The sequence below is a fragment of the Neltuma alba genome, unplaced genomic scaffold, assembly GCF_004799145.2.
Source record: "Neltuma alba isolate B1F8T4 unplaced genomic scaffold, ASM479914v2 tig00006987_pilon, whole genome shotgun sequence".
Taxonomy (NCBI): Eukaryota; Viridiplantae; Streptophyta; class Magnoliopsida; order Fabales; family Fabaceae; genus Neltuma; species Neltuma alba.
In genome coordinates, this window is record NW_021634644.1 from 227,933 (window position 1) to 243,258 (window position 15,326).

The window sequence follows — 15,326 nt, forward strand, 5'->3', positions numbered from 1 at the left end:
TTTTTAACTAACTTTATATTTAGGACCAGAGATAATAATTTATATTACTATACACACCTTCTTTTTAATTAAAAATCATAACATATTTTATTGTTTTGAAAATTAGATATAATTATACAACTAATAAGCCATTAAGTACTGGATAAACCAAATATTACTAGGGAAATAGTGGCAGTAAAAAAAAAAAAAAGGTGAGAAAAAAACAAGGGTGGGGAGGGAGAAGGGCAGGACCTTCATGAATGGCCACTGCCTCCCCGTCCCAAACATGAAATACACCCTGGCCTTCCTTCCCCATTCTCCTTCACCCTCGGATTGAAAACCGCTAACGCTTTCTTTCCGATCTATTCCGGCTTCAACTTCTATTGCTCCAACTCAAAAGGCATCGAATTCATTGGAATTATACGCTCACTCTTCTGAACCATTCCAGATCTACGACGTCCTGGTCTCTTTGATCTGCTTCTTCTCGAAATAATCTTTTCGGATCCACCATGGATTTCATGAAGGTCTTCGATCAAACTGTTCGAGAAATGTGAGCTCCTATTCTCCTTGGCTGGCTGGTCTTTATTCTCCCCTTCTGATATGCTGCGATTTTTAATCTCTTAATTTCAATTAACCTTGAAACAGAAAGAGAGAGGTGAATCTGAAGGTACTCAAAGTTCCCGAAATCGAACAGAAGGTAAAAAAAACTAATTGTCAAGTATTTAAATCTGACTTTTAATTGTAAATTTTGCATATCCCAGTCCATAGAGCTGCTGGTGGATTGTTCTCCCACCATTTTAATTTTAAAAAGCATATTTTAACCATATACTTCCTCAATCTCATTAATACGGTTTTAGGACGGAATGCTCGTGAAATTTGCTTCTCTTCCCGTCCCTCCGTCAGGGAGAGCGGGAAGGTTGAAGAACTTCCGCGATTTGCTGCTAGTACCGGTCGGTCATGACGGAATTGGAAAATATTTGTTCCTATAGTAGTGGTGAATTTCAAATGTAGTCTTAGTTTAACAGTTTGCCACAATGTTATGACCTCAAAAACGAAAATCCTCTAATGTATATTCCCTTCCCATATTTTGCATACCTATGGGCCATGTCCAGATTGAGTATCATTATTCTTTGATGAAGACGTAAGAGTATGATGATTAGATTTGGAGCTTTGCGTGTAACATAGTATTGTTCAATATGAAGCAGCTAAATTATGGGTTTCTCTCAGTTCTAACATCAGGCACTAGTTTTGAAGTTTGCAAATCAAGCTTCTGCCTCATCTTCAACTTGGTATTGCAAGTAGAATTATTATACGATAAAATGATAAATGCTGGGTTTTGGCCCTCAATTTCTGTCCCTAGACTCAGACTGACGTAGTTCCCAGATTTGCTTAAGCATACGAATGATAAATTTGTCCTTATTAGTTCAGTTTTATTCGTGTTATTAATTGATTTTTTTTTTCATTATTTACAATCTAGGTTTTGGATGCTACTGATAATGAACCCTGGGGTCCTCATGGTTCTGCGCTGGCTGAGATTGCACAGGCTACCAAAAAATTGTATACTTTGAATTTTTTCTACTTATTACTTTTCAAATGAGTATCTCTTTTTTGGTAAAAGTTGCTTGATGTCTTACTTGATTTATTCTTCTATACTTACCAGTACCGAATGTCAAATGGTCATGAGCGTCCTTTGGACAAGATTGGGTGAGACTGGAAAGGATTGGCGTTATGTATATAAGGTGACATTTACCACATAATTGTTCTATTGCTTGAAAGTATGAAGTACCTGGAGAGGGCGGGTTCAGTTTATTTCCTAAGTCTGTTCATATTACATGCTGTTTTTCTACGTCTCAATGCCTGAAGCTGCTTATTTTTTAGGCACTGGCTGTTATAGAGTATTTGGTAGCACATGGATCTGAACGTGCTGTTGATGACATTGTTGAACATACTTTTCAGATCTCCGTAAGGACCATCCTCTAGACTTAAGCTAATTTTCCTTGTCATTTTCAGTGACACTGATTATAGATCATTATCTGGCATAATCACCATTTACTTTGTATTGGCAAAGGCACTTTCTAGTTTTGAATATGTTGAACCCAGTGGAAAGGATGTGGGGCTCAATGTCAGGAAGAAGGCAGAAAATATTGTGGCCCTTCTGAATAATAGAGAAAAGATACAAGAAGTCAGAAATAAGGCTGCTGCAAACCGTGACAAGTAAATGAAATTTGCCAGTAGTTTAATTCCATAGATAATGAGGTTATCTATGTCAATATGCTACTTTAAGTTTGATTGTCAGTAAAGTAAATTGTTTTTGTTGCTTTCTTAGGTACTTTGGACTTTCTTCTACTGGAATCACATACAAGTCTGGGTCAGCCTCGTTTAGCACTGGTAGCTATCAAAGCCATAGCAGTGATAAATATGGAGGTTTTGGTTCAAATGACAGTGACAGGTATAGGGATGGTTATGGAGACAAGGCTTACCATGAAGAAGAAAAAATTGAGAAATACTACCCTGGAAAATCAAGACATGGGTCCTCAAGTGACAGGCAAGAAAGCTCCTTTAAGAAGGGTACACACTCAGTCAGGTGGGGCATAACCCGCATATATTATGCTTTGTAAATAATTAATGTATTTAGCGTTTATCCCTTGCCAGACGTATAGTTAATAGAGACATCAAATTGGGAAGATGGATATTATAGCTTAAAAGGCGGTGTTCTAAAATAGTCTGAAAAGAGATGCTGCTACTGCATAGTATAATAAACCTTATGCTCGCTGACAGGACATACATCCGCCCTAAAGCCTTTGATCATTACAATTTTTTTTCCTTTATCAATGAGCTGCATTTTACTTTCTCAAGACTTATCCTTTCAGAATGTTTGCCTCGCAGGCAAAAAAAGCATAGTGTGCCTTCCAGAGTATCGAAGTCATCTACTGATGTAACCAGCAATGATATGTACAGTTCAGCCCACTCTCAAAGTTCGAGTGTAGCTGTAAACAATGACGATGATGATTTCGATGATTTTGATCCAAGAGGAACATCTACTGCTAGTAAGTATTCTGAAGTGATGTCTTTATGTTGTGGTTTCTGATTTCCTTAAATTACTTCATAGGCAAATATTTCTTGTGATTCAAATTTTATTTGACTTCACTGAAGTTCACATTTTTGTTATTATTTCTGGTGCATCTTGAGCACATTTCTTCCAACATTTTATCCTGGCAGACATATCTGCATGTGCTATAATTGCAGTGTTTGTATTGCTGGATTGAGTTACCTTTCCCTGAGGCTGTTTATTTATGTGTCATTTTATTTCGTTTTTTCCCCAACAGAGGTTTCAGCTGGAAACTCTAATCACGTTGATCTATTTGGACAAGATTTGATTGGTGACCTCATGGATGCTCCAACTTCTGTTCCCACTGAAAAGCCTGTCGCAAGCAGTGTGTCAGAAGTTGATCTCTTTGCAGATGCGGCATTTGTATCAGCAGAGCCTCATGTGGACCAAGGGGTTGGTTCTCAATCACGGGTTAGATGTTATTCCTCTAATTTTAGTGTTGCAGCTCAATATCTTTGTCCAATGGCCTACTGTTTTTGTGGCACACTTATCAACTAATAACAGGGATAGGTCTTGAGCTCTATACCCTTTTCCTCCATAACTATTGATTGACCAAAAGGGGAAGTGATGCCATTTGCTCTGGTATATTGCTCGACTAGACGGAGTGCCCAATTGTATTGTATATCTGTCATGTTAATTTCTTGGTATAGATGATGATGTCAGTTTCATTTTACATATTATTACATTCTGAAGGGTATCGCTCTGGTAGAAACATGCAAAAGTATGCTAGAATGGTCAGGGAGGGGGCCTAACGGTTGGAATGAGGCACACTGCTTGCAGTTAATAGAGTGACGTGCAGTTTGTTCTCATAAGCAGAGTGGAAGTTTGTTGTTAAATTGATTATTACAATTGGTAGTCTAGTTTTAAAATTGTAAATTACTCATGGGGTTGCTTTCTTTCTTCATTTTTTTTTCCCCTTCAGTGTTAAGTTTTTCTGTTCAGTACCAAGGAAGTTTGCCCCCCTTTTTATTCATCGGTGATTGTTTGTACAGAATGAGGTTGATCTGTTTGCTTCCCAACCGGCCATTCCATCCTCAGCTACTGCAACAGTTGACTTGCTTTCTGTTTCTGAGCCAGTTCTGCAGCCAGACAGCAAGTCAGAAAGCTCTGGTCTTAAAAATAATAGCTCCATTGATCCCTTCACTGCTGTTCCACTTGGTAGTTTTGATGGATCTGATCTTTTTGGTGAATTTACTTCTCCTTCTGATTCAGCATCTGAGCAGCCCTCAAAAGTTCCTGGCACTGATGGCATCCAAGATAAAATGAATGTGAACCCTTTGCCAGAGTCTAGAATACCCCCTAAAAAGGATGCTTTCCAGGTGAAGTCTGGTATTTGGGCTGATTCGCTGAGCCGTGGGTTAATTGATCTCAATATATCTGCTCGTAAGTTTATTATCTTGACCTCCTCAGCAGGTTTTTAATGGAATATTATCTAATCAGTTGCTGTGCGATACATTTGTCATATCTACATACTGAAGATATTTTGAAAGTCTATGATCTTTTGTTTGTTAGAGTACATCCATTATGTATGCACTATCTATTCCAAAGAATTTCAGCCTTTTTTGCTGTTGCAAAGGAGATTAGACTAGGGATGAGAGTAGAGAACGGAGAAAGAGGCAGGATGGGAATTGAACTCATGTATCAAGTCCTCATGGATTCAGCTTCATCTTCTTTTTGTTACAGAGGAGATGCAAGGCGTTGGAGTCAGTAGTAAGGATTGGACTAAGGGGTGGGGTAACGATCAAATCCATATTGGTCAGGGCTTCAGCCTTTTAGTTCACGATACCTTGGGTGTCACTGAATGAGGAAGGCTTTAAATTCTTGTACATTTTCGTGCTGCACTGGACTTTGCTTTAAGATTACATTTCTTGTCGGAATGCATATTTGTGCATCCACTACCCCCTTGCCCCCATCTGTTTGTGTGGACTTATTTAATTATGCTTTCACGAATGACATGCGATCTAAAAGTCTTTTTTCTCTGTCTTCCTTTTATTATTACCGCATAAGCACATTTTTTTCCCTTTTTCCGCCCCTCCTCACCTTTATGGAATGAGAGTGGAATATGTACAACCGATTGAATCCTTTCCTTTTTCCTTGTATGTCAATGACGCAAGTTTTGTGTTGTTTTGCAGCCAAGAAAGCCTCCCTGACTGATGTTGGGATTGTAGGCGGATTGAGTGATGGATCAGATGAAAAGGAGAAAGGTCCTCCGCAATCATATTACATGGGGAGGGCTATGGGATCGGGATCCGGTCTTGGTAGGTCTGGCTTCACTCCTTCCCAGCCAGGAGGTGGGGACGATATATTTGCAAGTTTGAGCGGCCAACAATATCAGTTTAGTGGTTTTCAAAAGTGAACTTTCCAGATATTAATCTCTTACCATTGCATCACATTTTTATTGCATATTATGTGTGTTGGCATTACAAAAGCTGTTGAGCTCTTTAGCATGGCTGGGCTTTGATCATATAAAGATTAGTCACGATTCGATTCTGCATTGTTTATGTTATTGATTCCTGTGCAGTGGCTAAAGCTGTGCACTGCTCCGAGTTGTAAAATATCCGTGCTTTTAAGATTACTGTTTGCCCGAGTTGGTATAACTCATTAAATACTGAAAATAAAAGCACCCTGTTAAGGCGTCGGTTGATTCTCTCTGGCTTCCCAGTATTCTGAGAACAGTTTTTCTGCCGCCACAGCACCTACTGTAAATGTGAGAACGTCTAGATTTTTTCTTTAAGGGTTTTTTCTCCAATTTATTTGGAATGCAGTGAAGAATTTTTTTACTACTCCTCCGGTCTTTAATATAAGACCCAATTACTGAGTTGGTTTTGGTCCTAAATATAAGACCCATTTCTCATATTTATCAATTTTCTCTAAATTATCCCTATGGATACTCCATCAACCATAATCAAGTAGAAGATAGAGAGGGGTATTAAGAAAGATGATTATGGTATTTTAGGAAAAACATGTCACAATTTTTATAATTAACTAACTTACCTAACTTTCTTAATCTAATCAAATTAGTTAAATGGGTTTTATATTAAGGATCGGAGGAGTAATTTGTTGCCTTGTTACTGCGGGGGTCCGAACTCTGAACGGACACGGTCTTTCTGGGAAAGTGGGGTTGACACCAGACATTCGGAACGAACAAACGTTGGTCAATATCACCCCAAAAAAAGGAAAATAAAAGAACACGGCTCTATACCGTAGATTTAATGAAATTGACCTGTCAAGAAGTTGCGCTGATGCAACTAGCAGATCATTTTTTGAGGCAGGAGGTGGTATTTAGTTTGATTTTGAAACAAATATTGGAATGAAATATTGTCTGGCCCATGATTCAATCACTTGATGCAGAGAAAATGGCCGCATTATAGTCTATGAAATATGAAATTTATTGGCAAATGAGATATCGATCGCAAGCAAAATTATGCATATTTACGGTTTAGACGAGGGAGAGTTGACTACCCGATTTTAATTTTTTGGAAGAGCAAGTTAAAGGTTTATTTCAACAACCGTATAAAGGATTCATTCTCAGTCTTACACGAGCCAATTAAGACCCTGTTTGAAATCATACTCCTCTAGTCCTAAATATAATCACCTTATATAAGTGTATAAGAGTTTTATATTTAGGACCGGAAGAGTATTTAAAATGATTTAGGATATGTTTGGAATTATGTTTGGAAGTCTAAACTAACTTACCAACCGGTCAAAGCTGGGTTTGTATAATCGGTGATACTCAGTTTAGCAGTTTGGCAATTTGGGTTTTTTATTTCAAATGACTTTTTTTTTTTCATAAGCTGCATCATCTTGCTTTTAACGTAGAGACTAATAATGCGATAGAAAATCTGTATTTTAAATTCTTTACCTATTCATTTATCTTCTTTTGCATGCATATCTCTTCTTTAAAAAGAATATGAAAGAAAAGAGCGAGCTTCTTCTAATTTATATATATATCCATATATTTAATTAAGTATTCTAATATTTTTCAAATTCTTCCTAACAGTAAATTAATTTCTTTATTTCTAATACTTTTATTTTTAAATGTGTCCTTTACGATTGTCACATTATATACATTTAATATCAAATATGATGACTACATAAAATTCATGTCTTTTTAATCATTTTATATCTAGATTATTTTTTTAATTAATCATTCAAACAGGTTTTAGTTTCTCGACTATTTTTCGAAATATAAATAACATTATATTATCTGATTTTTGCTGTCAGATTGAAAAAAAAGTTATTTTTATTACTACTAATTCAGATACACTGTTATAAACACATTTAACGTGAGTCGAAATAAAACTCTACTCACATATTTATTTTGTATTCTGTAAATCATAATTAAAAAAAACTACTTATAAACCATTATAAATGGAAAAGTGAAAAAAAAACTTTTTTAATCTTAAATATAAGACCCTTATACTAGTTGTATAAGGGTTTTATATTTAGGATTAGTAGGTAGGTAGTTAGTAAATTAGTGTCATCGGTTTTATCTTTGATCTGACTGGCTCGGCAGAGGTTGTGGAAAATTTGCCTCGTGCTTAGCATCTCCCTCACTGTTGTCTTGTTCATCAGGTCATCCATTCCTTCCACGCCTTTCGAATTTAGTCGTGCAAATTTAAAAGCGAATGATGAATACGATTTTTTTTTTCCCCTTTGCCAGAAACTATGATTTTTAAATCATCTTTACATCTTTATTTGGTTGTATAACAAATTCTTCCCTTCCTTGCGCGCTGCACTTTTGAATATGACACCCCATTCCAGTAAATTATTTGTTAATCTCTAGTGCAGGCGATAGTGGGAAAATGCATTTTGCCACTGGCAGATTTACATTCCTACCCTTCTTTTTTCCAAGAAAGACAAGTTAAGCATGACGGCTTGATGCCATAAGATGCCAGGTGTTTCAAGGTAACAGAAAAATTAATAAGATGGGCTCCTGGTTGGAAAAAAAAAATGCCGATTTCAAATTTTGAAATGTGAGGGGATTGTTTTATCTGGCCAAACAAAAATATGAGGGGAGTTATGTGCATCAGTTTTAATTTAGAAGTTTGGGGGAATTATATACATTCTCATCAATATCAACACACGCATATCAGTTACGCCTTGCAGACCAGCAACAGCAAATAACGGAATAATCTATTCTTCTTTTAAATAATACTACCTCCGGTCCTTAATATAAGACTTTGTTTGATTTTTATTTTGATTCTAAATATAAGATCCTAATATATTTTTTCTCTTATATTTATGTATTTTTCCCAACATAGTCCTTCTAACAATAATAGTTCTAACCAATACATTTGATTAGTAAGGATATTTTAGGAAAGACAACACTTATTTATTATAAATAATTAACTTAACTTCTTTTCTTAATTTTTTTTAAATTAGTTAACTAGTTTTTATAATTAAGAACGGAAGTAGTATATATTGATCCCTTTTGAATTTTAATTTCATTTAACTTTTTCTGGTTCCCAGGGGAAAAAAATCTTAATGAGTTGAGTTAACCTCATGTACTGGCGAAGACATTGCGACCGTACCAGTGAAAACACGGGACCGTGACCGTAACTAAAGACTCTTGGTCGGACACCTGACAAACAGCTTCTCAACTAACGTTTGCATGCCAGAATTGCAGCTTAACCTTTTAAGAAAAGCTTGAGACCAAAAGAAAAAAGTCTTAAAAAAAAAAAGCTTTAAGATATGAAAACGTAAAGTTCTTAAAAAAAAAAGCTTTAAGATATGAAAACGTAAAGTGTTAAGTATCACTAGGTGTTTATCCAGAAATACATAAATTAAAAGTCAGAAGCATGTTTGGATGACAAAATCCAGTTAAATTAGTATTATAATAAATGCTGAAACCGGAAAGTAAAAGAAGGGATCTTTTAGCTGGTAAAAAGAAAAGAAAAAAAAAGAAGGGATCTTATAGTTCTGCCCAAAGAGGGCCCACGTCTCCGCGCTTTTCTCTTTCCCTTTTTGAAGATGATGGGCGTGCTGATCCTCTCAGGAATCCCTAAATTAGCCTGCCTCCACTTCTTTACATTCACTTCTCGAATAAGTTCGACTCCTCATCCCTTCCCTCTGTGGCCTTTATCTTCGCAATCATCCCCTCATGTATTCCTACCGTTTCCCAAAATTCCCCTTTTCCCGTTAACTTCCGCCGCGTGCGTCCTTCACTAAGTACCCTCATCTCTCTAGCTGAGTTCTGCAGATATTGCTTGGTTTCTCCCTTTACGGGGAACGAAGGAGCCCATATTTGGCATCTGAGCCGGAGAGAGTCCTCTTCGGATTTCGGGGCTGGGGTTATTATCTAAGTTTTTTTTTTTTTTTAATGAATCGCTTTTATACACAGGAAATTGTTGCAATCTGTGTTTGGATTTTCGGAGCTTTGAGTTCTCGCCAGCAGGATTGAATTTCATAGGTCCGCTCGGTGCGCCGTTGGCGAAATATTGGTATCTTCTCTAGAAGTTCAGTTGATCAAAAAAATCTAGGTTTCGATAATATCTCTCTCTGCAGCATGATATGGTGAGAACTGGTTTTGTTGGCTGGGTTTAAATAATTCGGCCTCCTACATCTGGATATGTGAATTGGAGATCATATATTTTTTGCTCGTTTGCGTCTGAACATAAAGGGAATTTTTGTCTATTAGAAAGAGTAAAGATGAAGAGAGGCAAAGATGATGAGAAGCTCGTGAGGCCAATGTTCCCTAGATTGCATGTCAATGATACGGAAAAGGGTGGTCCAAGAGCACCGCCGAGGAATAAGATGGCCCTCTATGAACAGTTTAGTATTCCATCTCAAAGGTTCAACCCAGGCGTTCAGCCACTTAACCCTGTTAGTTCTAGTAACACAGTCTCCCTGGCATCCTCAAGCCAGGTAAGTTTTTGATTTTGTGGCTTTGCTTGTATTCTTAGTTGCTTTCTCCTCCTATAAATATTCCTGCTATTTGTGACATTATTTTATGCAAATTCATCTTCTGGTGCACTGGCTTTATATGCATGTCATCTGGCGTTGGAGGACTTCTCCAGTCATGTCCAGTACTTGGATAACGGGAACTAGATGTCAGTTTGTACTTGTACATGCTAGCTATATATGAAGAAACAAAGCTGAAGTGTTTCTAAGTAATTTGAGCGTCGTGTTGCTGGAAAAAAATAAAAATAAAAAGAGCGTCATGTCTCCGATATGTGTTGGACATGGACTTGGACGTGACCTTTTTTGAGGTGTTTCTGCTTCGTTCATTTATAAGCTTGGAATACTTGTGCATGTTTAGTTCATTGAGAACAAGAGTATATGCATTTCATGAATTAGCTATTCTTATTTTCTACGTTCTACCTTGGAGTTTGTTGCATTATGGGATGTATGTGTGCACCTTTGCCGTGTGTAGTGAGAAATAACTTTTTTCTCCTGAATTTCTGGATTTACTTGTTTGCAGAGGACTGTTCCTGAGAGAAACCATATCCTTCCTGTTCATTTACCTCCACAAACACCTACTTATCAAGATGAAAATAATATTTCTCATCAATCTGATGTGGCAAATCAGAACCCGTCGATGTCAAAACCTGAGCAAAGAAAAAAGGTAGATGAAGATGACTTTAGGGTTCCTATGTATATGAATGCAAGAGTTGGTCAATCTAACGATAATACTCAGAAGACTTTTGATGGAAGAAAATTCACTGCCATAGGCCCTCGATATTTCGGTTGTGCAGTAGAAGTGCAAAATGATTGTGACAGGGATCCCAAACAGTTTGGCTTCCCATACGTCAATATAAGAAAAGACGTGAGATGTGAGGGTAATGTTCTTTCAAATGAAAGCCCAAGTAGGGACCTGCCAGTAAAATCTGCCAGGAACATTTTAAATGGAGAAAATATTGACGGTCTTGCCAGGCAAGACAATGCGACTGGAAATCAAGAGTATCAGGATCAGAATTGTCCTGGATCAAGGTTTGGCAGATTGCATCAGGCTGATGCTTGCCCACAACAGGATCTTGAAGCTGTGTCTCTATGTAATAACGCCAGAAGCAGTGATGGTCTTGTTCGCCCTTCAAGTGATACAGAAAAGGGAGACGTCCCTTTACTGAGAGGCTGCTTTCATTCTACTGCTGATCAAGATAGTCCAGTTGAGGCTATTGATGACACAGAGTGTCATGATACCAGGCGGACAGGTCTGATGAAGAAAAATTGGGACAAAAGTGACAATGTTTCCAAGATCTCCATGGTAGATAATTTGTTAAGCCAAGAAATTTCTCCTGATGATGTTGTGGAGATAATAGGTCAAAAACATTTCTGGAAAGCAAGAAGAGCTATTGTCAAGTAAGTCTTGTTACCTGTACATAGCACCTGTTTTTGGGTGGTCCTACTAAACTTAAATTTTTCCTTGTGAATCATTTTTTGCATATATGATAACTGAACTCTTATGACATGCTTTGGTGTGATGGTATCTTGTACTTGTTGAGCATTGTAATAATTATAATTTTCAAATGAAAGGAAAAAGAGCTTACTTATTTTGATGTATTGGTCAGATTTTTTTTCCTCATCCTTTCTTACTTTTTTAAATATTTTTTTTATTTTCATTTTTTATGTATGATTAGTTTGTGAGGCCTTTTTTGAGAAAATGAGAAACATTAGAGAAGACTGGAGTATTGAAAATGGTAAGTTATAAGAAATCATTTAGCTGTATAATTGAATTTGGAAGCGCAGTTGTTGGTATATGCACCTCTAATTATAATGCAGTCAGGCTACTGAGCCAGTGGCTTTTACCTTTTAAGCATAAGTTGTACATATGCCTTTGAATAAAAGAAATTTGATAGACTTGGGATTCCTTCGCTGGTCAAAAAGATTGATCGCTTCGAAATTGGATTTTTCGTTCATCTGAAGTCAATACTACACACACACACGCTCATGTATCTATATATATGTAATGGTGGATAGCGCTTCATCTTACTGAAGGTTCGTTAGAAGTCTTAATATTATGCTATTTTGGAAAGAAAATGCTATGACAGCATGTTATCTCATTCTTCACTGACCTTTAGCCGCTGGACTTTGGATATTTTCCTGCCCTGGCTTTCTCTAGCTTGGTTTCCCTTGTGACGAATGGCAAGTTTCTTTTTATTGCATTGCATTGAAGGACTAGAAATGATGGCAACCAGCTAACGCAGGATGGTACCAGGAAATATGGACATATGGAGAGTTTTTTGACAAGTACTTCTTAGATGTCATGGAATTTTCCCCTACTTATCTGGTGTTTTGGTTCTGTGTTTAAGACACTCTTGAAATGTGAATTTCTTTTCCTTTACATGTTCAAATTTATCTAGGAAAGGTTTCTCATCATCTTCTCTCTTTTTCCCCCTCTTTTTTTGGCAAATAAACGATGGGCTACGCCCAACCAAGATTCTACATCAGCAGTGGCTTGAGTCCCTAGAAGATCCTCGGTAACAATACCCCAAAAAATTGGGTGGTTCCCTAAGATTGTCCGTGCTCTGTTTACATTTGGCTGCATAAGGGGCTAATCAATCCACTGGTCCAGTGGCCTCTTCCTAATGTGATCTACTGAAACTGTCCATTGCCTCGGCATCAAGTCCTTAATAAACAGCACTGCGGAGCTGGCTGGCTTGAGTTCAGCATTGCCATTGATAGTTTGAATTAGGTTCAGCAAGTCAGATTGCACTTCTACTTCCCTGAAACCAAAGTCTTAGGCTAGTTGCAGACCTTCTTTAATTCCCCAGGCTTATGCCCCATAGATGCTACACAATTCCATGAACTTGTAAAATCCACCTTGCCATCGTCCTCCGTCCCTGGTAGTACCACCATTCTCCCTCACTAATCCATCCATGTTCACCATCATCCTTGTTTTGGTTTTGTCCAGGTGCATTCATGTTGCCTCCTGCTGGTGTTCTGAATCGTCATTCTCTTCCCTTGAGGCAAAACATATTTAACAGACTTGCTGCTTGGTTTTGCTCTGACACAAACAACTCTTAAGTGCTCCATCATCTTTAGTTCATAGTTTTTGTATTATATAGATATATCTTTAGTTCGTAGTTTTACCCTGGAAAGTGGAAATTTGTATTGTTCTACATATTTCCCATCTTAAAGTTCCTTGTTGAGTCTGATCTTAACTATAAATCAGAGAATACAATATTGGTCAAATGCTTATTTTTGGATTGTATAATTTCGTTTCCTGCCTTGAAATGTATTCTTTTGGTCTTATGCGTTTTTGTCTTTAACCCCCTGAGATCTTGTTGGAATTGTATGACCTAAGTCCAAGGGATTTGTGTTTTATCAAACAAGTGTTGTGATAAGTATATTTGTGCATAATTAATATGCTTCTACAGACAGAGTCCTGTATTCTAACACAACATGGGGTGTCGTATGAGTTTGAGATTGTTCTATGTCCCACTTAACCAGATACCTATTATGATTGAAGATCATCTGATTTCGAATGTTGTTAATTTATATAATGGTTCTCCTTGTATGATCGTATCTACTTCCAAACCTTCTGCCTAATTTTGGTTCTATGTGCCTCAAAGATTCACCGTGACATTTCTTGATTATACTTCTGTTCCTCTCTGCAGTCAACAGAGAGTGTTTGCAGTCCAGGTGTTTGAGTTGCACAGACTCATAAAGGTAAAATGGTTTCTGGCACTAAATGGCTTGTGGCAGTCCAAAATGAGAAACATGCTAGCTTTTCTCACATATAAACATTCATCCTTTGAGTTTATATGAAGTATTGTTTTTTTAAATTAAGCAGGTCCAACAACTGATTGCTGGATCACCAGATATTTTGCTTGAGGATGCTTTTCTGGGAAAACCTCCTTTAGAGGGATCTGCTCCCAAAAAACACACATTGGAATATGTTATGAAACCTCAGCAACAAGATCTCAAGTGTAAAGACAACTCTGAAAAGCGTAACCATAACATGGAATGTTCTGCGGAGAATGCAGTTGGGAAAACATCTCTTTCATCTGTGAAAAATGGTAGCCACCTTTCGAATTACACCGCCTTTTTTGGAAACTCCCACCAGGTAAATAATCCTTGGTATTTACACCAGCCACCTGGGCATCAGTGGTTAGTTCCTGTGATGTCTCCTTCTGAGGGGCTTGTCTACAAGCCATATCCTGGACCTGGATTCACGGGAACAGCTTGTGGAGGGTATGGACCTTTTGGGCCAGGGCCTCTGGGAGGTGCTTTTATGAATCCTGCCTACGGAGTCCCAGCTTCTCATCAAGGCTTAGGGGTTCCAACGGACACACCTCCAAGCAGTAATGCTTACTTTCCTCGTCATGATATGCCAGTTATGGCTCCAGCGATGTCTGGGTCAGCTGTTGAGCAGAAGAACCATTTTGCTGGGCCAGGGCCTCATGGTAAAAATGGTCATTTGTCTGGTAAAGAAGCTAACTGCAACAGCAATAGCAACAGCAATGCTCGTCAAAGCTCTTGTAATTTGCCCTCAGTTCAGAAGAGTAGAACTATATCACGGTCACAGGTCAAGAAATTTCAGGCATCTAAGGCTAGTGAGTTACAAGGAAGCACAGCGAGTAGTCCTGGTGAAATGGCACAAAGAATCACCAGCACGAGTCAAATTGAAGGAAGGGATGCACTTCCTCTTTTTCCAATGGCTTCTCCAGTTTTTCCAGAGACAGAGGCAGAGAGAGCCCCTCACTCTCTGCCTCTCCTAGAGACCAGACAGCAAACGCGAGTGATCAGGGTTGTGCCTCACAACCCCAGATCTGCAACGGAATCAGCTGCTAGAATTTTCAAGTCAATTCAAGAAGAGAGACGACAGTTTGACACTGTATAGTGACCTTCGTCTAAGTCAGTATGCTACAGTGGATTGAGCCCCTGTATTCTTAAGGGCCATTTGGTATATGAGAAAGGATTTGAGAAGAGGGAAAATGTGAGGGAATTTTTTTTATGTGCGATAAATGACAAATTGCCTTTCTTTTTTTTTTGGGGGGGGGGGGGGACACTTCCCATATTTGTAGCAGAGAATTTTCTCATTCCCATTCTCTTTCTCATTCCATTTTGTACCAAAAGGGCCCTTTGGAGTATGATGACATCCTATAGCGGATATATTTCCCCTTGGTTTTGGTCGCGCTACAATATATTTGTATGTAGATATCTATGCAATGTTTAAAACTAGTCAAATGTAATATTATTAGCATAGTGTCTTCATACATATATGCTTATCCCTATGCCGCCGAAGGAGTTGATGCGGAAGAGTGGGCCCCTCCGCGCCTGAGCGGGTTGTTTT

The 15,326-nt window shown here is 38.0% G+C and overlaps 2 protein-coding genes across 2 annotated transcripts; both read left to right on the forward strand.

Moving 5' to 3' along the window:
• The first annotated feature begins 260 nt into the window (after positions 1-260).
• LOC114751615 (clathrin interactor EPSIN 1) lies at positions 261-4,524 on the forward strand. The gene is made up of 10 exons (XM_028940280.1): positions 261-529; positions 625-676; positions 1,457-1,536; positions 1,640-1,718; positions 1,858-1,941; positions 2,048-2,193; positions 2,306-2,563; positions 2,866-3,026; positions 3,306-3,499; positions 4,081-4,524. The coding sequence occupies exons 1-10, from the start codon at positions 489-491 to the stop codon at positions 4,507-4,509; spliced, it is 1,524 nt and encodes a 507-aa protein (XP_028796113.1). The 5' UTR covers positions 261-488; the 3' UTR covers positions 4,510-4,524.
• A 4,564-nt stretch (positions 4,525-9,088) lies between these two features.
• On the forward strand, positions 9,089-15,249 carry LOC114751591 (protein EARLY FLOWERING 3). The gene is made up of 5 exons (XM_028940253.1): positions 9,089-9,604; positions 9,729-9,955; positions 10,512-11,389; positions 13,648-13,699; positions 13,824-15,249. The coding sequence occupies exons 2-5, from the start codon at positions 9,740-9,742 to the stop codon at positions 14,871-14,873; spliced, it is 2,196 nt and encodes a 731-aa protein (XP_028796086.1). The 5' UTR covers positions 9,089-9,604; positions 9,729-9,739; the 3' UTR covers positions 14,874-15,249.
• The last annotated feature ends 77 nt before the right edge of the window (positions 15,250-15,326 follow it).